This window comes from Coenobita brevimanus, chromosome 86 (assembly GCF_032717465.1).
Source record: "Coenobita brevimanus isolate Jiangsu-jjx chromosome 86, ASM3271746v2, whole genome shotgun sequence".
NCBI lineage: Eukaryota > Metazoa > Arthropoda > Malacostraca > Decapoda > Coenobitidae > Coenobita > Coenobita brevimanus.
This window is the reverse complement of record NC_137039.1, coordinates 29,689,369-29,716,722: the sequence shown is the minus strand read 5'-3', so window position 1 is coordinate 29,716,722 and position 27,354 is coordinate 29,689,369. Positions and strand designations below refer to the sequence as shown.

Sequence of the window (27,354 nt, the reverse complement as noted above, 5' to 3'; positions counted from 1 at the left end):
ACACACACACACACACACACACACACACCGCTCGCTGGTGCAGTGGTAACGTTCCCGCTTGCCAACTGGTGGACGGGAGTTCGCGCCTCGCTCAGGTTGCGAAAAGTTTCACTGACGAAGTGGGTGGTTACTGTCCCCCTTGAGCAAGGGGATGGGTGTGTGCGTGTGTGAAGGTCACAGCCTTGCCCTTAGATCGGACTATATGAGCTCTCAGCTCCCTTCCGGGAGGGTAAAAGCTGACGATCACGACCATCAAGTGATCCTGACCGACCCGGTGAATTACACACACACACACACACACACACAAATCTCTCTTACTCTCTTCTGTAAGATGACAGAGAAAAAAGAAAATTAGTATTTTCCTTTTAGATAACATAAGGCCCTTATTCTCCCTTACACCTCTTCCTAAGCGACTTATTTTGCTTATCACACTGTACTGTCCTCGTCTGTGTTATCTGAACCATTTTAATATCGCCATACTTTTCATAAATAACGCCCTTGTATTAACCAGCTGTATCCACAAAAATAAATCGCTAAGGAAAAAGTGTTTGGGAGATGTGGCCCCAAGAGACCAATTTTGAGTACGTGGGAGACTGAATGACCTCGTATTGAGAGAGAAGTAAAAAGCATTGTTTTTTGTTTATTTCCTTGGACTTTACTCTCGTCTGCTTAGCTCCTGTTCCTTGACGATTTATTATTATTTTTTTTTTATACTTTCTTTTATTGTCTAATATCTTTTCAATATAGACAATGCGTAAATAATATGTCTGTGTCTACCTACCTACCTGCGTGTCTGTCTGTCTGATTGACCATGTGTATGTCTATCTTCATACTGGGGCTCTTCATCCTTTCCGTAGCACTGCTTCGTGACTAGCATCAGATTTTGGTGGTGATCTGTTGCTACAACTTAACACTGAAGATGGAGAGACGGCAGTTTTAGGCCAAATTAGAGGAAAAAAAAGAGTGTTTTGCAAGAAGTGCTTTGGAAAGGATGTGGAGCCGTAGTACTGTCTTTCCCAGCCACTGGGCTACGTGAAATAAGGAGCAAAAGGAATAAAAACTGGGCCAAGTCAAAGTGAAAACAGTATAGTAGTCTTTCTCTGTTACTGAGCTACGTAAAATAAACTGCAGAAGGACGAAATCTCACTGAGCTACGTGAAATTGGCTGCAAAATGACGAAAATCTGGTTCAAGTTATGGTAAAAAGAGTGTAGTATTGTCTTTCTCTGCCACTGAGCTACGTGATATAAGCGGCAAAAGGACGAAAATCTCTCTGAGCAACGTGAAATAAGCGGCAAAAGGACGAAAATCTAAGTGAGCAACGTGAAATAAGCTGCATAAGGAAAAGCTGGTTCAAGTTAAGGTGAAAAGGGTGGTATTAGCTTCTCACCCTCCCGCCTCAACTCAGGAAAGGCAGAGATCAGTGGAGGCTTAACCTAATCCCTATAGATTACCGGATTACCTCTTGCCTCTAATCAGGAAAGGCCTATCGCACTGAGGGGATTAATGAAGGCTCCAACAAATCCCTCCTTCAGATTATCACAGTGTTTCCTGCTGCGACTCAGGAAAGGCCTATTGTGTGACAGAGGTTTGTGTAGATTCAAACTTACGTATTCCCTCTCACCTTCTATCCTTTGTTTCCTTCATTTCTTTATTCTGTCTGTCTGTCTGTCTGTCTGTCTGTCTCTCTCTCTCTCTCTCTCTCTCTCTCTCTCTCTCTCTCTCTCTCTCTCTCTCTCTCTCTCTCTCGACTATTTTCTGCCTTAGCCTGGGCTCGATATCGCCTCCTCCTAGAAAGCAGATAACTTCTCTAAGCTTTTTTTTTTTTTTTTTTTTTTTTTTTTAACAATTCAGAAAGAAAGAACCAAAGGCCAGAACCCTGCCAAAAAAGGTGCTCATCGAAGGAAAAATTGAACAAGAGAACCAAAATCAATATCCGTTCATTTCGAGAAGCCTGGACACATTGCGATTGAAAGACAGGTGGTTATAGACAGCGGGATGTATAAACTAAAGAAAACAGTTCCAGAGTTGACCAGCGAAGCGACAGTGTAATCGCCTACGTCTATGTGTGTGTGTGTGTGTGTGTGTGTGTGTGTGTGTGTGTGTGTGTGTGTGTGTTGTACCAAAATATCTCAAAATCGAGTAGGTAAATTGTATTCAAACTTTGTATGCAGGATCCCGGGATATATAGCTCGTTGTTGTTGTTGCCCCAGGGTCAACCAGACGTGATCCTTGTGGACTGTAGGCTGCAGTTATTCCTCTCCTATAGTCCACCATTCTCCTTTCAGGAGATAGGGAGAGTTGAGGGAAATTTCTGTTACTGGACAGCAGGATAAATCGGTGCCACCACATGAAGGCCCCCCCCCCACCAGCATCAGAGAAGTAGGTATCCAGGCAACCATGTGTCCTCTTCCCCCCATTCTTCCTTATCACCTGCTTGTGGCGCTTGGAGGGGAGGGGAGGGAGGGGAGGCTTGGGATGGTATATAAGGAAGTGGTGAGGCTGTGGGGATTTAGTTGTGATCCTGAGACGACACCATGAGGTTACTTTTGGCCCTGGGAACGTTTGGTCTCGTCCTCTCTCTTGCAGGTGAGGAAGGCTTCAGAGAGAGGGGGGAAGGGTTGTTTTGTTTTTGTGTATGGGACACTGTATCTTGCACGAACTTCTTAATTTAGCCGAAAATAACCTACCTTAACCAGATATTATTATCTGGCCTGTCCTAACCTACCCCAACCCAACCCAACTAATCCAACCAAACCAAACCAAACCAAAGCCAAAACCAAAACCATACCAGCCCAGCCCAGTCCAACCCAACCCGGCTGACACCAAACCATCCCAGTCCATTCCAACCCAGTCCTGCCCTACCCTGCCCAACCTGACCCAACCTCATGTAATCTAACTTCACATCACCTAACCCCAGAGGGTGTGATGGTGTGCTACTACGGGTCGTGGGCCGTGTACCGCCAGGGAGAAGGCAAATTCGACGTGGAGAACATCGACCCTGGCATCTGCACTCACCTCATATTCGGCTTCGCTGGTCTCGGCACTGACAACAAGATCAAGGTGGGGGTGGATGTGTAATTCGTTCTTGCTGCTGCCTGGCGATTTTTGCCCCTTTGATGTCATAATTATTCCAGGCATGGTTTAAAGTGTTCAGATTATCCTGTTCAGTCTGACACCCACTGTGTTTCCTGCATGACCCAGGAGTTGGACTCTTAAAATGAGCCCTCTGACCCCTACATGACCTCCTTCTATGACACTAAGAGCTCCTGTAACCCCCAGGTGTTGGACCCGTGGAACGAGCTGTGCGACAACTATGGCAAGTGCGCCTATGATCGCTTCACCGCCCTCAAGAACAAAAACCTCAACTTGGTCACCCTACTGGCTGTCGGTGGGTGGAACGAGGGATCCACTAAGTATTCTCAGGTAAGTGTTTCACCGAGAATATATAGGGATACTGAGCAAGGGAAAATGGAAGATGGGTAGATTTAAAAAAAACTGGTATGGGAAAGATAGTATATCATTGTGAACCTACCGAAATCTAACCAGACCCAGCCCTACCTATCCTAACCTAACCAGCCCAGCCAAACTTGCCCGACCAAACCTAATCAAACCGTGACTAACATAACCTAACACAGCCCCATCCAAGCCAAGCCACACCAAACCAAACCAAACCAACACAACCCAGTCCAGTCCAAACCAAACCAAACCAAAACAAACCCAACCCAACCCAAACCAATCTAGCCCAAACCAAAGCAAACCAAGCACACCTAACCACCTTCACCCTGCTTCAGATGGCAGCGGACCCTGCCAGTAGGCAGACATTCATCTCCTCCGCCATCGAGATGTTGAAGGAGCATAACTTCGATGGTCTGGATCTTGACTGGGAGTACCCTAACGATCGAGGTGGCGTCCCGGAGGATAAGGTCAGTCAGGGTCATCAAAATGTGACCTTATAGGTAGTTTTGAGTCATTTTAATGGGACCTTCAGTGTAGTTTTGTGGGATTTACATATTTTGGTTTTAATTAGTGGATTCCGCTGTTACATATCCTGTAAGTTAGACTCATCCACAAGCAACTACTGTATCATAGTAATCGTTAATTTTTCATTAGCTTATTATTATTATAATTAGTTTCTTCATTCATTTATTGTGTAGTATGTGAAAATATTAAGGGAACAATAAAACTCTAGTTTTTGCTCTTCAGTTTTCCTCACCCCCATTTGCCCACAGACCAACTACCCCATCCTGCTCCGAGAACTGAAGGAGGCCTTACACGCTGAGGGCATGATGCTGTCCATCGCGGCACCAGCCGGCAAAAGCAAGATCGATGGTGGCTTTGACATCCCCGCCATCGCTGAACAAGTGGATCTTGTCAACCTGATGACCTATGACCTACACGGTGCCTGGGAGTCCTACACCCACCACCAATCCGGCCTCTACGCCCACCCGAGTGACACTGGCGACAATGCATACCTTAATGTGGTTAGTTGAGGCAATTGGTATTGTTTTGGCTTCCAGTGGTTGAATGTTCTTTACCATTAGTCCACTCTCCATGCCTCTCCTACTGGTATTGGGGAGCATTTCCCTCTCAGTGTGGTTAGTTGACAAGTCCATATAGAGTTTGCTATCGCCGGATGTGTATCTGTCTATCTATCTACAGGACTTCGCTCTGAACTATTGGATCGACGGAGGCATGCCAAGCACCAAGATAGCGTTGGGTGTGCCTCTGTATGGCCGATGCTGGAGCCTGGACAACGAGGAGGAACACGGCTACTATGCCCCCGCCAGCCAACCCGGCAGACCTGGACCCTACACCAACAGCCCGGGATTCATGGGCTACAATGAGGTAGGCAGGATACAGGGTTAAGCAATTTTTGTAGTTAAGTAGTCATTTATTTGCCATTGTACACACACACACACACACACACACATATATATATATATATATATATATATATATATATACTGTATTAACCCGCCCCGTCCCGTCGACGTATGGGTATGTTGCAACGATTTGCATTTGCCAGTCCCGGCGACGTACCGGTACGTTGTGCAATTGCAAGGTCCCTAATCTGCACAGTTTTCAATTTTCGCTTGTGATTTTTCGTATGTATACACGGGACACCTTCCTATATTCCTCTACAAGATGCCAAGCAGGGACAATGCCTTACACTGCATAACCTCCCCCCTCCCCCCCCTCACGCCATTGTCTCGGCAATTCAACTGTTACTAGTGACCTGGCCAGTAAAGATATTCAGGGCCAGAGTGATTCCCCAATCGATGAGAATGTGGAGGACAATGTTTACATTGCATTAGAAGAAGAAACAGTCAGAAATAATGATCAGGTAATGTGGCAAAAAAAGGTCAGGTATGGTGATTTGTTATTGAGTGAAACAATGCTTATATTATAATGCCTTCATTACTGCTTGAAAACCAATATACTCTCATACTACATATAAATTCGCACCAAATAAATAAATAAATACCGTTTATGAGTGGAAAAAATAGTTACCCTCCCATAGAACTCGTTTTCTTTGGTGCCAGCATGTTAGAAAACCCAGTCAGGTAAGGAGGAACTCCTACCTGGATTGAGTATTTTAAACCTCAGGTGAGTGATTTCTCTATGAATTTTCGATGTTTCTCACCAAAAGCGAAGGTTTTAGCCAAAAAAAATTTTTTCAAAAATACCTCGGGATTGGGGGATGTCGGAGGTGTGGAAAACCTCGGGACGTGACGGGTTAATATACATTTATTTATTTATTTATTTGTTTATTTATTTATTTTTAATGGGACACAATGAGTTATGCAGGATTCAGGGTAAATTTATTTCTTATGTAGTTCTTGTATTCCTTTTTATGGCTGTATATAGCCTTCTTTAAATGGGGTACGTTGAGGTAGGAAGGATACAGGTTTAATTGTTCGTGTATTCCTTTAGTTTGTATCATTTAGTTGTTTTGAACATGTGTCTTTTGCTTTCTGTTTCCTTTTCTTCTCTTCTTTCTTTTTTATGTTTAAATATCTTGTGTTTTAATTCTTTCCCTTATTTCTTTTTCTTTTTTTCCTTCCCTTTTTTCTGTGTTTATTGTATGTAGTAATTCCTTTGACAGCCTAAACTCTAGTCGTATGTTCTGCCTGTATTTGTTTATTACCCGTCCCCGCCTCAGAGGGGCTCGGGGACATGTGTTGTTTTCACTCGGTTTGTCTGTTTGTCTGTCTGTCTGCCTGCCTTCCTGTTAACAACTTTTCACGGAAACTACTGGTGCGATTTTGACAAAAATAACAGGGATGATGGGCTGTGACCTTATGAACACCTGAGTAAATTTTGGGCCAAAATGGGCCAAGGCCGAGGCTGTAGGTCCAAAAACCATAAAAAAAAATGGGGACGTGTATAAATTATTTTTTCGCCATAACTCCTTTCAAATTCGTCATAACGACATGAAACCAAAACCTAAATGTGCATCTCTCAAATCTGCATCCTATAACATGTCTCATTACATCAGAGGGGTCACCCCCTAGTTAGCGGTAGAGGGGTCAGTGTCGGGTGGGTCGGGCAAAAAATTTCAAATGGGCATTAAGTCGTCAAATGTCACCCAGTTTACCCCAAATTTGATGTGTGACCTCTTTGACTAGATATCCTGTTGTGTTTATACGTGAGCACTAAAATGACTGCCAGGGACGGGTTTGCTGTGCTTTGGCACCGCTTCTTGTTTGGCATTTGATTTTTTTATGGGTTGTAGAAGGTCAGGAGGAGAGATGGAACTTTCGTAGGGAACAGCACCTTAATTATCCCCTTATTCTGATCCCCTCTCTCCTTCCCGCACCGCCAGATTTGCGAGAAGATCCAGACGGAGGGATGGACTGTGGTGGTGGAGGACGGCATGAACGAGCCCTATGCCTACTACATGCCCTATGGCAGGATCTGGTGCTCCTATGACGACGAGGAATCAGTGGCCATCAAGGTGACCTGGAACAACATTTAAGTGTATCATACATCACTGGTAGGGAAGTATAAGGCATTCATACAGAAGCACTTGATACTAGCAGAGAAGTTCGGAAGCTGGTGATGAAACGAAAGCAGTATTTGAACATTATAACCAGCATGACAGCTGTAGTGAGTAGCATTTTAGATTATAAGTGTGTGTGTGTGTGTGTGTGTGTGTGTGTGTGTGAGTGTACCAACTAACCACTGTACACCGACCCCCCAGGCAGCGTACGGCAAGGAGAAGAACGTGGCGGGGATGATGGTGTGGAGTATCGAGACAGACGACTTCCTTGCCAATTGCCATGGCCGGACCTTCCCCTTGATTAAGAAAATGGTGGAGATTTTCACTGGGGGAGACATTACACCGCCACCCACACCCTCCACAACCACGCCCGTACGTACACTATGTAATTTGTACACCCTATTATCTGTACACTCTTTAATTATCGCTGTAAACTTTATAATCAGTACACCTTGATATCAGAACACCCCGTTATCAGTGCATCCTATGATGTTTATGCTTTATAATTAATGTACTTTATAATCATTACACTTCCTATCACGCACACCCTCGGTACACTGTCTCACCCATTGTTGCTTTTCATCCACGTTATTTTGCACTGAGGTACATTCCATGAACACTATTTAATCCGTAAGCCACTTTTCTTCACCACCGTTTCTTCACCCACCACATCTAATTTCTTTGTATTTTACCTCAGCCGTGTTTCACCCTTTGTTTATATTCTTTTCCTTCACCGTTTGTCACCCTTAAGTTACTATTCCTCCACCATATTTGACACATAACGTCTAACTTACATTTTCACCCTGTCTTTTCCACACTAATTTACCCTTTCACCTTCTCTTTTCCACACTAACTGCCCCTCTCCCCCCCTTGAATCCCAATGCCACTATCCCCACGCTGGACGACCCTAGCACCTGCCTCACTTATTTTAACTCGTCCCTTCCATCCTTTCTTCCTTCTCGTTCCTCTCCCCTCCCATATCCCTGTCTCCCCCTCCTCCTGTTATTAGCCTCTTTTGTTTGTCTTTCCCCTTACTATAATATCGTCAGCATCGTCTTTTCTTTCTTCTCTTTACTCTCCTCTTCATCATTCCACCATGTTCTTTAATCACTAACTCCCACCTTCTTCCTTCGTACCTTCTTACCCTCTTCTCCCCTCTCCCTCTTCTCCTTTAATCCCTCTCTCTTCCCTTCCCATCTCCTCCATTCTTTCCTCCTCCTTCCTCCCCCTTTCCATCTTTTCTCCCTCCCCACCTCTATTCCCCATTCCTTCCTTTTCCCCCTCCTCCCTCCCTCATTCACTCCCTCACTAATCTTCCATCTCTCTCTCCTCCCCAGGACCCCGACGCAACCACGACCCCCCCAAGAACGACCCCCAGCACCCCTCCTCCTGACGGTGTGTGCAATCAGCCAGGCATCAACGCTGACCCCGACAACTGTCACCATTATTGGCTATGCTCACAGGTATGTATGAGGTGATTCACGCCCGTAGTCTCCTTTGTCTAGGAAGCTCCCTAACACCTTTTCTAAGCGATTAATTTTGCAATCGTATTCTTTTTTTACCTAAATCATTTGCCTCTCATATCCAAAAATAAATCGCTAAGGAACCGGTGCATTGGAGTCTTCTTGCCCAACGAGAATCCGAGTCTCAGTGTTAGTAGATTGTAGTAATATCGCAGTCTTCAGCCTCCACTTACGTTCTCCACCGAGATCACCGAGGGAGGATATTACGCGTCTGCCTAAATGCGGTCTGTTTGATGGTATGCAGTCTAACTAATTCAGGAGGTCGAGAGGAGGGAGGTGAGAAGACAGGAAGAAATCAGTAGGATAGAAGTTGTGGAAGCAATGAAGAAAGTTAAATCGGGAAAAGTTCCAGGAATTGATGGAGTGTGTGGTGAAATGCTGAAGCATGGGGAGAGATAGTAGTAGAATGGATCTGGATGATGTGCAGATTGGCCTGGGAGGAAGGTAGAGTCCCGGAGGATTGGAAGTCAGGTATAATTATTCCCTTGTACAAAGGAAAAGGGGAAAAAGAAGTGTGTGGTAATCATAGGAGCATTTGTCTTCTTAGTATAATAGGAAAAGTGTATGGTAGGATAATTATTGACAGAGTTAGAGAAGGAACTGAGAAATTAGTTGGAGAAGAACAGGGACGCTTTAGGAAGGGAAGAGGTTGTGTAGATCAGATATTCATTCTTAGATCTTTAGTGGAAAAGTTTCTAGAGAAGGGAAAGAAGTTGTATGCGGCTTTCATGGATTTGGAGAAAGCATATGACAGGGTGGATAGACAAGGATTGTGGAAAGTGTTAAGAATATATGGAGTAGATGGGAAGTTGTTGAATGCTGTGAAGAGCATGTACGATGGTGCGAAGGCTGCAGTGCGTGTGGATGGTGAACTAAGTGAATTTTTCTCTTTGAAAGTTGGGTTGAAACAGGGATGTGTCATGTCTCCATGGTTGTTCAATCTGTACATGGATGGGGTAATAAAAGAGGTACAAGGTAGGGTAGTGGATGTTGGAGTGGCCCTGGTGAGAGAGGATAGTGTTTGTAAACTCCCTGTACTGTTGTTTGCAGATGATACTGTGTTGTTGAGTGAAGACGAAGGGTAGCTGCAAGGCTTGGTGGATGAGTTTGGGAGAGTGTGTAAGAAACGGAATCTAAAGGTGAATGTAGGGAAGAGTAAAGTGATGGTCTTTGAGAGAGGTGAAGTCAGTGAATGTACAGCGAGGTTGGATGGTGAGGAATTGGAAAATGTGAGTTCGTTTAAGTGCTTGGGTAGTGTGATGAGTAAGGATGGAGGTTTGGAGGGTGAAGTGCTTGAAAGGGTACAACAGGAAAGAAAGGTTGCTGGTTCTTTGAAAGGAGTGATAAGAAACAAGGAAGTGAGCATGAAAAAGTTACTACATGACAGTATTGTGATACCAACTCTAACGTACGGAAGTGAAGCTTGGACGTTGTTGGAAGGACACAAGTCAAGAGTGAGAGCAGTGGAAATGAGTTATTAAAGAGGAGCCTGTGGAGTCACATGGAGAGACAGGCTGACGAATGAGGATATAAAGGAGCGTTGTGGTGTTGATGTGGATGTGATAGGAAGCGTTATGAGGAACACACTAAGGTGGTTTGGCCATGTGGAGAGGATGGAGGGTGAAAGACTGACGAAGAGAGTGTATGTGAGTGAGGTGGAGTGGGGAAGAGGGAGGGGGAGGCCGAGGATGAGATGGAGGGATGGGGTGGAGAGGAATATGAGAGAGGGGGGTGTGAGTTGGGAGCAGGGCAGTGAAATGGCGGGGGACAGGGCGTCTTGGAGGCGATTTGTTTGTGGCCACCCCAAACGGGATTGAGGCGTCTGGCAATAGATAGATAGATAGATAGATAGAATACAAACCCTAATTATTGAAGGTCATTTATAGGGCGCCTGTGGTTGTTAGGTATGGTCAGCCTGCATCCCATATCACAGAACGCAGTCAGCAACCACACAGGAAGGCCAGATACGTTCCATCATTATCACGTACTTCAAAAATCATCATAAAATACTGGGAGTCTGCATCCTACTTAGTGATTTCAGCATTCAGTTCTAAAGCTCACAAGTGTTCCACAAAAGACCGTCAGAAATTGGGGGAATGCATGCATCTTCGTCCTCGGTGGTAATACAAGCGTTAGCCTTCATTTTCTTCCTACTAACACAACTTAACGTAGCTTTACATAACTAAGCTAACCTAACTGAACCAAGCTAAACTAAACTAAACTAACCTATCCTAACAAAGCTTAACCTGACGTAACCAAACTAAACTTAACCTAACCAAACCAAACTAAACTAAACCGAACCTAACCAGACCATATTAAACTAATCATAGCCTAACCAAACCCAACCAAGGCTAACTTCTCCTAACAAAGTTTAACTTAACCCAACCCAACCCAACCCTACCTAACCTAACCTAACCAAACCAAACCAAGCGTAAACTAACTTAACCTATACTAATCTGCACTAACATAAACTAACCCCAGAACGTGGATGGCGGCTACGATGCGACGGAGGAGCCCTGCGCTCCTGGCACCCTCTTCAACCCGCTCACCTTTATCTGCGACTGGGACTATGTGGTGTGCGCCCTCCCGGATGTCTGCCTCAGTGATTGTTCTTAAGTAGTAGTTGTGTAAAGGGCAGTGTAAATGACGCTGGTTTTCCTTCAGTGGACATGAATATCAATCCTGTTTCACCCGTACTCACCCTTCTTACAACGCACCCTTCTTCCGCAGTTTCGTCAGTACTCCTACACACCTTTTTCACAACACGCCCATCTTCCACAAGCTTGTCAGGACCCCCTACACCCTTCTTCACAACGCACTTATCTTCCACAGCCTTGTCACTTCATCCTTTCATATCCTTAGATAGTCTTGCTTGACCCTACCCCTCCAAATTTCCCCTTTACAAACATTTCTTTTCCTTTCTCTCTCCCCTTTCTCAACTCAGCCACTTCTTACTTTGGACTCCTAGCTAGCTAAACTGTTGCCAGGGTCGCCGAGAATAAAGTTCGTATTCATGTATCAAACCTGTATATGACTTATCAGTGACATCAGCACCAACATTCTGAAGGTGTGGTGGTGAAATTACATTATGCCCATTGGTCGGCCACTGTTGCACTGTTGAACCTTTGCTGTATTGAGAAAAGTAATAAGAATGTGACCTGCTTGTTAAATAAAGGTGACGCAAATCCAGACAGCCTTTCCACATTTTTATTATTGAATATACAAATGGAGTATAAAAAGGGTTTATCTGCACGTGTGAAAAGTACAAGAGAATTGCGTGACCTTATCCCTATGACCACTAGACATGGCTGTGGTGGCATTGTGTTGAGAGGCAGGGCAGAAATATTTGTATGTTTAGTGTTAGTGTTTTAATTTTGTGTTTATTTGTAGTGTTAGTGTTTAATTTGTGTGTATATGTTTAGTGTCAGTGTTTTAATTCGTGTTTAATGTATTGTGTTAGTGTTTTGATTTGTGTTTATATGTGTAGTGTTAGTGTTTTATTTTATGTTTATATGTGTAGTGTCAGTGTTATATTTTATGTTTATATGTGTAGTGTTAGTGTTTTAATTTGTGTTTATATGTGTAGTGATAGTGTTTTAATTTGTGTTTATATGTGTAGTATTAGTGTTTTAATTTGTGTTTATATGTGTAGTGTTAGTGTTGTAATTTGTGTTTATATCTGTAGTATTAGTGTTTTAATTTGTGTTTATATGTGGTGTTAGTGTTTTAATTTGTGTTTATGTGTGTAGTACATGTATTAGTGTTTTAATTTTGTTTTTATGTGTAGTGTTAGTGTTTTGATTTGTGTATATGTGTAGTGTAAGTGTTTTGATTTTGTTTGTATGTGTACAGTAGTGTATTTGTGTTTATATGTTTAGTGTTTTATCTGTCGATTTATTGTGAGTTCTTGTAGGTGGGGGGCGCTCATTATCCACTCACTCGATGTAGTGCTGCTTTGGGAGTCTGCCCTTTCCTCTCGTCCTTCATTCTTCCTCTTTCCTTCATTCTTTCCTCTTCCTTCTGCCTACGGGTGACTTTACACTCCCTCTTCTGTCTTTCTTTCCTTCATTCTTTCCTCTTCCTTTTGTCTATGGGTGACTACACTGAGGGACAAGCCAAATGGTTTCCTATACTCCAGGAAACCATTTACAACGCTGGGTGGTAACCATATAACCAGATTATGGCACCTGGTGGTTTTGTGGATAATTAAGGTGCTCCAATCGAATTGAGCCTGTGTAGGTTTATATCCAAGGGATGGTTGGGGTTTATTGATCTCGTAATGCCACTCAGGGATGAATGAGGCTGGTCACTGTCATCTCAAATGTCAGGACCAACTTGCCTAGCCCCGGGCTCCTACACTCCACATGGAGCAACGTAGGATTGGATGATGGGTGGATGGATCTTTATGGAGTTTGTGCTGTATGTCCAATACTCTGCATCTGTATTTATCTGTCTGCATATCTGTATGTATCTATCTATCTGCCTATCTATCCATCTGTCTATCTCTCTATCTGTCTGTCTGTCAGTCTGTGTGCCTACCTGTCTCATTTTTTTCCTTTCATCCTTCCCTGCTTTCTTTCCCTGACTATCCAGTTGTCCATCTCTCTCTCTCTCTCTCTCTCTCTCTCTCTCTCTCTCATTATCGGTACCCTACGTACCAGACACTTACCTTGTGATGTGCATGTACTGTTGTGTAGCCTGTCCTATTTCCCATGTAATATGTGTTTATCCATTTTCTTTGTTATTATTATTATTATTATTATTATTATTATTATTATTTTCATTATAGTAGTAAGCCTAGTAGTAGTAGTAGTCGCAGTAGTAGTGGTGGTAGTAGTAGCAGCAGCAGCAGCAGTAGCAACAACAGTAGTAGTAGTAGGAGTAGTAGTTATTGTTGTTGTTGTTGTTCTAGTTGTTGTAGTTGTTATTGTCCTAATTGTTGGAATTATTAAATTTACCAGAACTGTTCTCTTATATATACTTTTTGTTAATCTCTGTCATACAATAATCTTAATAACTATAGTAATACTGTACCAACATCGTACTGTAATTCATTCACTTTAACTTGGCCCAGTTTTTCGTTCTTCTGCAGCTTATACCACGTAGCTCAGAGGCAGAAGATGCTGTAGCTCTACATCCTTTCCTATGGAACTTCTTCGTGACTAGCATTATATTCTCGTGTTGAGCTTTTGTTACAATCCAGCATTCAAGATGAAGAGATGGCAATTTTAGTCCAAGCTGAAGTGAACATAGTAGAATTGTAAAGAGTGATGGCAATTATGTAAATGATTGCACCAACGTAATTTCCTCATCGTTTGAATCATTTCCACCCCGATAATCAATGCCAAGAACTGATGAAGTGTAATTGTGAGGATTTTTTTGACGAGATAATGAGTGTGGGCGTGAGAATGACAGTTTTTGCTGTTATTGCCGGTGAGGAGGAGATGCAAGGGTGTGCAAGGGACAGCATGGTGGAATGATGAGGTGAAACGAGCTGTGGAACAATAGAAGAAGGCATATGGTGAATGGTTGGCGAGTAGAGGTAGGGGAGAAGATGAGAAAGAGAAGAGAGAGGTATATGTGAGCAGGAGAAGGGAGGTTAAGAGACTGGTGAAGGAGAGTAAGAAGAAAGTGGATGAAGAGTTTGGGAGGAATCTGAGTGTGAAATGGAGGGAGAGTAAGAAATTGTTTTGGAAGGAGGTAAAGAAAGTAAGGCAGTGTGAAAGGGGAAGTAATAGGGGAGTGAAAGATAGGAATAATAGATTGTTGGTGGAGAAGAGAGAGAAATTGAGGAGATGGAAGGAGCACTTTGAGGATTTGTTAAATGTAGAGAGTGAGAGCAGTGTGAGTATAAGTGGTTGGGGAATGGCTGGGAGAAGAAGAGATGAGAGGAGGGAGGGAGAGATCAGTAGGGCGGAAGTAGTGGAAGCGATGAAGAAGATTAAGCTGGGAAAGGCCCCAGGAATTGATGGAGTGTGTGGTGAAATGCTTAGGTATGGGGGTGAGATTGTTGTGGAGTGGATATGGAAGTTGTGTAGATTGGCTTGGGAAGAGGGAAGGGTTCCTGAGGACTGGAAATCAGGTATAATTGTTCCTCTGTACAGAGGAAAAGGGGAGAGAGAAGTACGTGGTAACCATAGGGGTATTTGCCTTCTTAGTGTGACTGGTAAAATATATGGTAGAATACTCATTGATAGGGTTAGGCATATGACAGAGGAGCTAGTTGGAGAAGAACAAGGGGGATTTAGGAAGGGAAAAGGGTGTGTAGATCAGATATTTGTTCTAAGATGCTTAGTGGAGAAGTATCTAGAGAAGGGAAGGAAAGTGTATGCTGCCTTCATGGACTTGGAGAAAGCTTATGACAGAATAGATAGGCAAGGTATGTGGAAGCTTTTAAGAATATATGGAGTAGAGGGGAAATTGTTGAGTGCTGTGAAGAGTATGTACGAGGGAGCTAGGGCTACGGTGCGAGTGGATGGTGAGCTGAGTGAGTTCTTTGATCTCAATGTGGGACTGAAACAGGGGTGTGTGATGTCTCCATGGCTGTTTAATATATATATAGATGGGGTTGTAAAGGAGGTGCAAGGTAGGGCAGTGGATGTGGGGGTGGCCCTAATGAATGAGGGTGAGATTTGGAAGCTTCCTGTGTTGCTGTTTGCTGATGATACAGTATTGTTGAGTGAAGATGAATGGGAGTTGCAAGGTTTGGTGAATGAATTTGGGACAGTGTGTAGGAGGAGGAAGCTGAAAGTTAATGTAAACAAAAGTAAAGTTATGGTGTTTGAGAGGAATGAAGTCACAGAGTGTGCAGTGAGGTTGGATGGTGAGGATATGGAGAATGTGAGTGCATTCAAGTACTTGGGTAGTGTGATGAGTAAGGATGGAACTTTGGGGGTTGAAGCACGTGAAAGGGTACAGCAGGGAAGGAAGGTTGTTGGTACACTGAAAGCAGTGATGAGAAATAGGGAGGTGAGTATGGAAGTTAAGAAGTCACTGCATGATGGTATTGTGATCCCTACCCTGACGTATGGAAGCGAGGCGTGGACCTTGCAAGAGGGGAACAAGTCAAGAGTGAAAGCAGTGGAAATGAGTTACTTGAGAGGAGCATGCAGAGTGACGTGGAGGGACAGGTTGACGAATGAAGAAGTGAAGGAACGTTGTGGGGTAGATGTGGATGTGGTTGAGAAGATTAGGAGAAATACACTGAGGTGGTTTGGACATGAGGAGAGAATGGAGAATGAAAGACTGACTAAGAGGGTGTATGTAGGTGAGGTGGAGGGAGGGAGAGGGAGGGGTAGACCGAGGATGAGGTGGAGGGATGGAGTTGAGAGGTATATGAGGGAGGGGGGGGTGAGTTGGGGGGAGGGTAGTCAAATGGTGGGTGACAGAGTGACTTGGAGGCGTTTTGTCTGTGGCCACCCTTTGTGGGATTAGGGCGTCGGGCTATAGATAGATAGATAGATTATTATTATTATTATTATTATTACTGTTATTTATTTATTTTTTGAGAGAGTTGTTGAGTGGCTCCAACTTTGCTTGCCCCCACTTCCTCCTTGCTCCTCCTTATTTCCCCTTTCTTCCTCCTCTTCCTTATTTCCCCTTTCTTCCTCTTTCTCCTCCTTATTTCCCCCTTTCTTTCTCCTTCTCCTCCCTCATTCCCCTTTCTTTCTCCTTCTCCTCCCTCATTCCCCTTTCTTTCTTCTCCTTCTGCTTTCCCTCTTCTTCCTCCTTCTCCTCCTTCTTTCCCCCCTTCTCTCTCTCTCTCTCTCTCTCTCTCTCTCTCTCTCTCTCTCTCTCTCTCTCTCACACACACACACACACACTTCCTCCTCCTCCTCCTCCCACTTTCTTTCCTTCCCTCCCATGAACTAAATACTTCTTCTTCAACAGAGTCGTAAACATCTGGAACAGATTACCCTCAGATACCGGGAGCAGTATCACAGTTAAGACATATAAAAACAATAGACAAGTACTTGCACGAGAATCCCCAGCTGACTCTGTTGCTGCGCCAAAGTTCATTCCCTTCCTGTCTACAAGACACACCATAAGCTTAATGTACCGTACATAGCGTCGCGTCACGACGTTATACATTTATCAATTTGTTAAATGGAAATAAAGTAGTATAAGCACAGACTAGGATCTGCACAGATAGCCATAAGTTAATGGTCACTTCTCTTACCTTCTACCTGTGATGGGCTGTGGATCACTGAGGATTCCTGTTAGTTAAGTGACCACCATTGGGATTTCTTTAATGTACCATGGGTCACTGCTTCTGTAGGTAACTTGTGTAATTGTCCCACGTGGGAAAGTTCCTTGTCTCAGTGGAGTGAACAGAGCTGGAACCTGATTGATTGCTCCCAACCGTACAAGCGCCAGGCAAGACAACCTCAGCATCCCTGAACATTGACACCGTGCATTTTCCACACTGTGTCTACAGACGCCCCGTTAACTCAGCGTACCCGGACATAATGGCATGCCTTATTATTTGATTATTCATTTTACTTTATTTCTCTTTCAGGTTATTCAAACTGGTAGCCTATAGATAAAGTATTATAGAGTGTAACTTTTCATTTTCAGTCTTCTCTTTGAAATTTCCATGTCAGTTTTTCCATGCTCCATGGTGGTCCTTCTTACTTTTTGCTGCCAGTTTTAACTGAGGGGTTTGGAAGCGGGGGGGGGGCAGCCTTCATACTTTATTATCCTTATCCTTCAGCATGTAGAATTAGATCTACGTAGTTATAGTCTACTCTGTAACAAGCAGCCGCGAAAGGACCATAAGGTCTGTTGCTGTTTGCTTTCCTTTGTATTACTCCTCCTCCTCCTCCTCCTCCTCTCCCTTTCCCCCTCTTTCTTTCTAACCCGACCTCATTTTATAGGCAACTATCAGGGAGTGACATCTTTTCATATTCGACCTATGACCAAACTTATCTTATTTAGACCGTCGCGTAGTGAAGGGGTTAATGATGACTAGATCCAATCTCCTTCTAAATTGAAAAGTCTCTCCTGTGCTCAATAAAATCGTTTCACAAGACTGGATTATACTTGACGTCATCGCAGTAAAGACGTTAGGGAAGCTACGTGTGTGGATGTGGCAATGTGTTTTCTTTATTCTTTGTGTGTGTGTGTGTGTGTGTGTGTGTGTGTGTATGTGTGTGTGTGTGTGTGTGTTTATCCCTCCTTCTGTAACCACGATTAATTATCAGTGGGTGACGTCTTTTATTTTATTTATTTATTTTTTCTACTATAGCGACCCTCACGCTATTTTATTCATTTTAAGATATGATAATTGTTCTATTATATCGAAATAAACCAATCATGAATCATTTGTCTTCTTAGTGTAATAGGAAAGGTATAAGGTAGGATGCGTATTGACAGAGTTACGGAAATAAGAGAGGAATTAGTTGGAGAAGAATAGTGAGGTTTTACGAAGGGAAGAAGTTGTGTAGATCAGATATTCATTCTTAGATCTTTAGTGGAAAAGTTTCTAGAGAAGGGAAAGAAGTTGTATGCTGCCTTCATGGATTTGGAGAAAGCATATGACAGGGTGGATATGTCAGCGATACAGCAGGAGAACAAAGCCTAGTTGACCATACACACACATACACACATACTCACACACAGGCTTCTAGAACTTTCCAGCCACAGTGACCACACGTGACACGACTCCTGTTTCACCAGAATTTAGGAAAGAGAGCTCAGAAGAAGAGAGGCCATAGAATCGGCAGGGTGCAGGGAGGAAGGCTTAGCAACTTGAGAGAGAGAGAGAGAGAGAGAGAGAGAGAGAGAGCAAGACAGGAGGTAGCTAGCGGGACTCCACTTAACTTCACTCGTGTGTGAGAGACTGTTAACATTATCAAAACAAATAGAAATAGTCGCATACTATTCTTTATCTCTCCTTTGTCATTGCGTGAGAAATGGGAACCAAGATTATCAACGTACAAACAACTCAAGTATAACAACCGCTCGTCCACAAGTCTAATATATATATAACTTCTCTACAAGTAACTACAAAGTCTTTTTTATGACATTTGGTAGCAGCGAACGTATACGAACCTCGTCTACGAATCGACAGTGAATTCCTACAAAATATCAAGATTGACAACAACAAAATACCTCTCACAACCAACAACTTACAACCAGCTCCTGACAGTATTCTCTCCAACCAGCCCCCTCCGTTTCCACGATCATCACGCTGATTTAGAAGTGATCACACGACGCCTTGCAAGTAGTTTAACAAAATACTGATACAATCTTGCAATTACTACGACGAACGAACGATCTACAACCATCTACAATCAACTACGAGTAACAACTCTACGAGTCGTCTGTATAATCTTCTACACGCACCTAGAGGTAGCGGCAGTCTTCATCCTACGAGTAAATCACAAGAAAAAAAGGACCACGAATACCTCGAGGAAGAACAACAAAACAAACAAACAAAGAGTGAGACACTACTCACAACTCTTAACCACCAGACCTCACCCTCCTCTCTCTGCTACCGTCCCCCAACCTCCACCGCTGACGCAGGAGTGAAGAGGTCAAGACGACGAAGCAAATACCAAGTCCATATTCACAACTCATCTTACTCACTCATCTTCACTCAAGTTACTCATCGCTACTCATTCACTCACCACAGCTACCAGTGTGAGAAGTTGACGTCATCATGCGTGCTTGCTGAAAATACGCCACGTCGGTCAACACACCACCTGCACCACCACTCACACCATTTCCACCACGGTAAAAATTAGTGAATTACTTCATTTATACAATACACAGTGAGAGACAAAAAACTTCTGCACAAACACATAAAACGTGCTGTATAGTTACAACTTAAATACACCTACTTACTTCAGTTATCTGCATAACTCAAACACTAAATAATCACCAACAATAAATATTCTACACTGTATATATTCATTCATTTATTATAACATTTATTTACTACCAACGGTGTTACCATTTATACCTACATAAAATACGTGTTTCATACATACAACTATACATTATTACATCTACAAAGTAATAAAGAAAATATACCATCACAGTTACTCAGTGAGCGATCAAAAGAACTGTATTAAACATTTATTAATTAAAGCTACCTAATGGAAACAGATAAATTAACTTACAAGGAAGACCAAAAAAAAAAAAAAAAAGTGGCCAACACAAATGACGTTAGCAAGAATGAACATCTTCAGCACAATCGTGAAGACAAAGATTTCCACACAGTGCTGACACATATATTGCCCACGATAGGTACAAGTGAACAACAAGTCAGTGTATATAGTTAATACTGTATATAGCGTATATATTTTTTATATAAAATAACAAAATATGGGGCTATATAATATCATTTTCAGTAATACCTGTGCAATATAAACTAAACTTTAAAAAAGTATCCCAAGGAAATTAGCCAGTAATTATGCAACCATGAACAACATAGAAAAAGCGTACACAAGCGAAGAAAAACAAACTATAGAAAATCAATACATACAAAAAAAAAAAAAAGAAATAAAGAAGAAAGAAAGAAAGAAAAAGTAATAGAGTAGGATCACTTATGTCAGGACTGCAATTATTACAATTATGTAACTACAAACGATATGTAACAATTATGTAACGACAAACGATTGCATTATGTTACACTTGGTACATTTATGTAACTAGAAACAATATGTACCATTTATGTAACAGTTGCATTAACAAGATGTAAGTTTTATGTAACTTTAACTACAATTATGTAACTACAAACGATATGTAACAATTATGTAACGACAAACGATTGCATTATGTTACACTTTGCCAATTATGTAACAGTTGCATTAACAAGATGTAACTTTTATGTAACTTTAACTACAATTATAAGGCCAAGACACTTATGTAACAGTTGCATTAACAAAATGTAACTACAATTATAAGGCCAACACAATTATGCATTACCACAATATTTTGTAACAATTCATAAAATGTTACAATTATGTATTACCACAATGCTACTACAATGTTATAAGTCATACAACTATACCACAATTCTGTATTACCAGTATCATCATACAAGTTAGGTGAAATATTAGACATTACTAAAGGGATAACTCAATATGTAATGTATAACCTAGCAGTATTACCATTGCACAATTATATGCGTATGTCTGTTATACATACACATTTTACAAAATGTTATACAACAATCATTGCATTTATTCAAATATGTATACAACTTGTTTAAAATGTAATATTACTGGATAATTGCTATTTACTATGAATGTTATATGTATACAATATTATAATCAATATTATATACTAATAGATTAGCATATGTCAATGATGATTGCTGTCGGAGGACCTCCAGTGGCGTGTACCGAGCATATGTTAGGACTCCATATTATAATTACAAATCATAATAGATAATAGACAGAAAGACAGCTGTATGCGAGCCTGGGAATGGGAAATGATCTTGCAAGTTACACTGAGGAAAAGCTAACGACAGATTACGAAGTAGCCAGTCAGGAGATGATGCAGTTAGTTTGTCAGCGATACAGCAAGAGAACAAAGCCTAGTTGACCCTACACACACATACACACATACTCACACACAGGCTTCTAGAACTTTCCAACCACAGTGAACACACGTGACGACTACTGTTTCACCAGAATTTAGGAAAGAGAGCTCAGAAGAAGAGAGGCCATTGAATCGGCAGGGTGTAGGGAGGAAGGCTTAGCAACTTGAGAGAGAGAGAGAGAGAGAGAGAGAGAGAGAGAGAGAGAGAGAGAGAGAGAGAGAGAGAGAGAGAGAGCAAGACAGGAGGTAGCTAGCGGGACTCTACTTAACTTCACTCGTGTGTGAGAGACTGTTAACATTATCAAGACAAATAAAAATAGTCCCATACTATTCTTTATCTCTCCTTTGTCATTGCATGACAAATGGGAACCAAGATTATCAACGTACAAACAACTCAAGTATAACAACCGCTCGTCCACAAGTCTAATATATATATAACTTCTCTACAAGTAACTACAAAGTCTTTTTTATGACAGATAAACAAGGATTGTGAAAAGTATTAAGAATATATGGAGTAGATGGGAAGTTGTTGAATGCTGTGAAGAGTATGTATGACGGTGCTAAGGCTGCAGTGCGTGTGGATAATGAGCTGAGTGAATTTTTCTATTTGAAAGTTGGATTGAAACAGGGATGTGTAATGTCTCTATGGTTGTTCAGTCTGTATATGGATGGGGTTATAAAAGAGATATACGGTAGGGCAGTAGATGTTGGAGCGGCCCTAATGAGAGAGGGCAGTGTTTGGAAACTCCCTGTACTGTTGTTTACAGATGTTACTGTATTGTTAAGTGAAGACGAAGGGGAGCTGCAAGGCTTGGTGGATGAGTTTGAGAGAGTGTGTAAGAAACGGAATCTAAAGGTGAATGTAGGGAAGAGTAAAGTTATGGTCCTCGAGAGAAGTGAAGTCAGTGAATGTACAGTGATGTTAGATGAGGAAGAAATGGAAAATGTGAGTGCTTTTAAGTACTTGGGTAGTGTGATGAGTGAGGATGGAAGTTTAGAGAGTGAAGTGCTTGAAAGGGTACAGCAAGGAAGAAAGGTTGCTGGATCCTTGAAAACTGATATGAAACAGGGAAGTGAGAATGGAAGTGAAAAAGTTACTACATGACAGTATTGTGATACCAACTCTAACTTATGGAAATGAAGCATGGACCTTGTTGGAGGGACAGAAGTCAAGAGTGAGAGCAGTGGAAAAGAGTTATTTGAGAGAAGCATGTGGAGTCACACTGAGAGACAAACTGACAAATGGGGATGTGAAGAAGCGTTGTAGTGTAGATGTGGGTGTCATAGGAATCGTTAGGAGAAGCTCACTGATGTGGGTTGGTCATGTGGAGAGGATGGAGAGTGAGAGATTGACGAGGAGAGTGTATGTGAGTGAGGTGGAGGGGAGGAGAGGAAGGGGGAGGCCAAGGATGAGATGGAGGGATGGAGTGGAGAGGTAACTGAGAGAGGAGGGTGTGAGCTGGGAGTAGGGCAGTGAAACGGCGAGGGACAGGGCGACATGGAGTCGATTAGTTTGTGGCCACCCCCTACGGGATCAAGGCGTCAGGCAGTAGATAGATAGATAGAATTTGGCCTTTTTTTTCTCCTCAGTTTCATATGGAGAGAAAGTTTTGCGGGCTCTGAGTTTTTTTTCTTTTCTGTATAAAGAAATAACAAAAATGGATAGGTAATTAAGATAGCTAATTGCAGTGACGTGGTTGACCCTTGTTGGACGGCTTGTTTAATAGTGTGATTAGTCTGACAGAATAACACAAGGATAGTAAAGAAGGCAGCTCCCCCCCCCCTCGCACCAGACTCTGCATTCGAAATTGGTTGGAAGTAGTGAGAAGGAACACCACGTAGGATAGACAAGCTGCTCTGGAAATTCTTTGTCTTGGCATTTTTCGGCATTTATCGTGACAAAATGTTAATTAATTTGAGGTCATTTTCTTTATTTAAATTTACCCTCTCTCTCTCTCTCTCTCTCTCTCTCTCTCTCTCTCTCTCTCTTGAGAGAGAGAGAGAGAGAGAATGCTTGGTGGGGAAGGTCACTATCCACTCACTCGATGTAGTTCAGTTATCAGGTGACATAACTCATAGACAAGCCTCGTGGTTTTCTGTTACCTAAGACACCATTTTACCGCGTTGGGTGGTAACCATATGACCTGCTGATGGACGCTTGGATATACAGCCATGAGCAGAAGTTCGTGGACATTTTTCTGCCGACTATGGCAGTAGAGAGTGTTACGTGAACTGTTTTTTATGTGATATTGTAGCAATATGAAGCACGCTACAAGCTATGAGAAGGAAGGATAATCTGGGTTGTTTGAGGGGGTGTGAGAAATATGGAGGACACAATGCTGTCAGTTTTTTTTTTTCTTATGGCTGTACAGTCAGAGAAATGACAGCCTTATTCTTATGAATAATCCCTTCCCTAAACTTTCCCATCCCGTTGAAGGAGTTTTGATTTTCATCGGTATTCAAACAGATTTCCTTGGAAGGAAATGAAAAATGTTCAGGTTGGTGGCCCTGTTAAGCTAAAATGACCCATCCTGATGATAGTTGGTATGGTGAAGCATTAGATTTGTAAACTAATACATCAAAACACGCATATTGCGTCCTGGATAATGAAAACACAACACATTTGAGATGTGGGAGGTCGCCACCACATCCATACTGCTGGTTTGTATTCAGTCATAAATGCCATTCTGGCCAACATCGCAGCGGTTTTTACTCGTCAAGACAATATTTTGATAATAAATTTTATTCTAGGAATATTTTCATCTTCTGTGTTGGTATTCGTAAATGTTAGAATCACCTGTTAATGTCTGTCTAATGTACTCCATGGCGGCGCTCACATTTTTTTTTTTTTTTCCAGCTGGAAGACATGAGCCGAGCCACTCGTGTGACCTAGATGGCAGATTTTCCTTTTCCGGGCAAATTAACATGCAAAATATTTCTTGAAAAAAATCCTTGTGTGGCCCTGGCCATAATGTCTGTGTCAGATCATATAATACTGGATGAATATCGGAGGTAGTACGTGATCTTCTCTGTTTATGTGTGGCTAAACATCTCAGCCGACATGCGTAGCACATTTAGAGAGACACAAATAGCACTTAAAAAATCATTATATCGTTGTAAATCGTAATAATAAAATTGTACAGTACCTTTCATCGATATTTTAAATATATTTAAGACAATAAACTAGGAAAGAGCTCAAAAACATTGCGAGGGGATTTTTGAAGAGCCGGGTCAAGTGATTCCGTCAAGTTCCAATAATTTCGGCTGCTCGAAGGGAAGACCTTGTCTTTCGAGCAGCTCAGAAAGAAAAGGATTATTTTTTTTTAAGAATACCAGCTCAGCGATGGATGACCTTCCCATGCATCTAAAAGGGAAGGAAGAGTTTAAGAATATGGGCGTAAGTATCCTTCCCAGTCCCACCAGAAGAGAATTTACAGCTGGCGAAATACAGTGAAAACCCCATCTGTACTAGTGCGTGTTTCAAATGGTTCGATATTTCCGCTATGTATTCGTCAACCTTTGGGAAGATAATTGTTTCCCTGCCTGTACATCGAGGGACTTTTATTGAGGTCATTTGTTTCATAGCATTTTATTTATTTATTTATTTATTCGTGTCACTTATTTCAAAGTATTCGCAGTAAGAACCAAGAACATCTTCTAACATTAGGTTAAGTGAGAATGGACTAGGTTAGTTTTGGTGAGGTTAAGTTGGGTTAGGTTAGGTTAGATAAGGGAGGTTTGGTGAGGTGAGGACAAGTTAGGTTAGTTTAGATTAAGTTACCGGTACGTTAGTTTGTTAGGTTAGGTTGAATTAGATTAGGTTGAGTAGCTAGAATAAATTGAGACGTAGTAGCGAAAGGGTTGAGTCCAGTTGGCGCCACCCACACTATGAGGTTACATGAATACGGGTTATCAAGGGGTATGGAGACACACACACATGTTGTACTATGACCTGTTGTTACCTTAGTACTGACACACACACACACACACACACACACACCATTGTACCTTCAATATTAACTACCTTTTTTTCTTCGGTTACGTATGCAAACTCTCCCAATCCGTGAAATATACACAATGCAAAATAATAATAATAATAATAAAAATAATTTAAAGGTGTAATATGGACAAGGTTCTTCTTGTTGTTTCCCCACGTTCATCTGAAACGTGAACCCATTGGACTACAGGCTTAAATTACTCTTCTACGGTCCACCATCCTCTTTTCGGGAGATAGGGAAGTAGTTGAGGGTCGTTTGTATAACCGGACAGTGGAGCCGCGTAGTTATATCTGTATCACCACATGAAGGCGTCTCTCCAACACCAGTATACAGTACATAATAAATCACTAAGAAGACTTGTCACTCAGTGTAGAGTTACATGAAACCAGGATTAGCTACATCGAGTGAGTGGAAGGTGGGCGCCTTCATTATGTCTTATTTAAGAGAAGAAAATTATCGTAAGTTGATTTTTTGTATTTGCAGAAAAGACAAGGATTAAGGAAAGTGCAGAAAGTCCCCACCTTGATCTTCCATTAATCTATCAGTCAGTCAGTCAGTCAATCAATAGAGCAAGCAAGCAAGCAAACAATCAATCAATCAATCAACCAATCTACGTTAGGACAGGGAATCGAATGTCAAAATATTTTCACATTTTCAGCTGTGTTGGTTACATCTCAAAATGATCGGAGCTTGAATTTGGCTCTCTATTGTATTTTGTTTTTCTCTTGGAAGGAACTCTTACTGCGGGCTCATGGCCTTTGGTTCATTCTTCGCATTAAAAAAAAAAAAATCCCTGTTATGTCCCCTGGGGATGGGGGGATAGAATACTTACCCAGTATTCCCTGCTTGTCGTAAGAGGCGACTAAAAGGGACACTTTTATCTACATTCTTTTTGCTCTCTTTCTTTCCCTTGTGCTTTGTCTGTCCAAACCCTCCGCATTTTACTTTCATTTAGTTAATTTCCTCTCTCCACTGTCTGGTTCCTGCGAGTCACTGGCATTGGCTCCAGGGTAAAATATTTTTCTGCCTAAGAAATCTTGATGAACTCTGGTGACGAAGCAATGGCCCTCAGTTCCGTGCAGCCCTTAAGTGGGCAGGGGGTGCTAAGAATCCCACGGTGTAGAAATAAGTTTATACATCCAAAAAGAACCTTAAGAATAGGAAACTGGAATGTTCGAACTCTCATCAGGCTGGTAAAATGGAAGAACTTATTTCAGTGTTCAAGGAATACAAGATGGATATTTGTGCTCTTACAGAAACGAGGTTGCTTGGAGTTGATAAATGAATTTGGAAGATGGTATTACTATGTTGGTTTCTGGTAGGAGTGATGGAAATCATTACCAAGGAGTAGGCCTACTGCTGAGTACAGATGCTTGTGAGGCAGTATGTGAGTTTGAACCAATTAATGAGCGCTTGCTTTATGCTCGTTTAAAATCTGACCATGGTAATATCAGTATGGTTGTAGGGTACGCTCCGACAAATGAGGCTGCTGATGAAATGAAGGATGACTTTTATGAGAAGCTGCAGGATGTAGTGAATAGAGTGGCAAGACATGATGTGTTAGTTTGCATTGGTGATTTTAATGCGACTGTTGGCAGTAGTAGGGATGGCTTTGAAGATTGTATGGGTAAGGAGGGTGTTGGTATAAGGAACGAAAATGGGGTGCGACTTGGAAGCTTTTGTTTGGCAAATGACCTTATAATTGGTGGAACTATCTTTGAGCATAGAAAAATACATAAGACTACTTGGATTTCACCATGTGGTAAATATTGTAACCAGATTGACCACATTGCAATTAGCAGAAGGCATAGGAGTTATTTGCAAGATGTTCGCGTAAGGAGGGGGGCAGATATAGGTAGTGATCATGAACTTGTTGTGTCAAAGATTAAAATAAAACTTAAGAGAAACGTTAATGGTAATTGTACAAGATGTAATAATTATGATTTGGATGAGCTGAGAAGTGATGAGAGCACGAGGGAAAAGTTTCGGTGGGAATGTAGGAACAGGTTTCTAGTCTTGCAGACTTTGATGGAATCTAAAGACAATGAATGATATTAATCAAATGTGGAGAGAGGTAAAAGAGGTTTTGCATGAAAGTGCTAAGGTTACTATTAAGAAAAAGGGAAAAGCGAGAAGGAAAAAGTGGATGTCAGATGAAACATGGAATGCAATTCAGAAAAGGAAAGAGGCGAAGTTAAGAAGTGAAGAACAACATGTTGATGGCCAGGTAGTTGAAGTACTTAGAACAAAGTACTGGAGTTTACATTCTGAAGTAA

General features: G+C 42.0%; 1 protein-coding gene across 1 annotated transcript in view; it reads left to right on the top strand.

Moving 5' to 3' along the window:
* The window catches only part of LOC145410636 (putative chitinase 10), a 32,724-nt gene extending 21,580 nt beyond the window's left edge, over positions 1-11,144 (top strand). The window contains exons 11-20 of the mRNA XM_080280748.1: positions 2,529-2,588; positions 2,920-3,062; positions 3,282-3,425; positions 3,794-3,925; positions 4,232-4,483; positions 4,662-4,847; positions 6,829-6,960; positions 7,207-7,377; positions 8,343-8,468; positions 11,010-11,144. Coding sequence (XP_080136874.1) covers positions 2,529-2,588; positions 2,920-3,062; positions 3,282-3,425; positions 3,794-3,925; positions 4,232-4,483; positions 4,662-4,847; positions 6,829-6,960; positions 7,207-7,377; positions 8,343-8,468; positions 11,010-11,144 — 1,481 coding nt within the window. The remainder of the gene's footprint in view (positions 1-2,528; positions 2,589-2,919; positions 3,063-3,281; positions 3,426-3,793; positions 3,926-4,231; positions 4,484-4,661; positions 4,848-6,828; positions 6,961-7,206; positions 7,378-8,342; positions 8,469-11,009) is intronic.
* Positions 11,145-27,354: the final 16,210 nt, after the last annotated feature.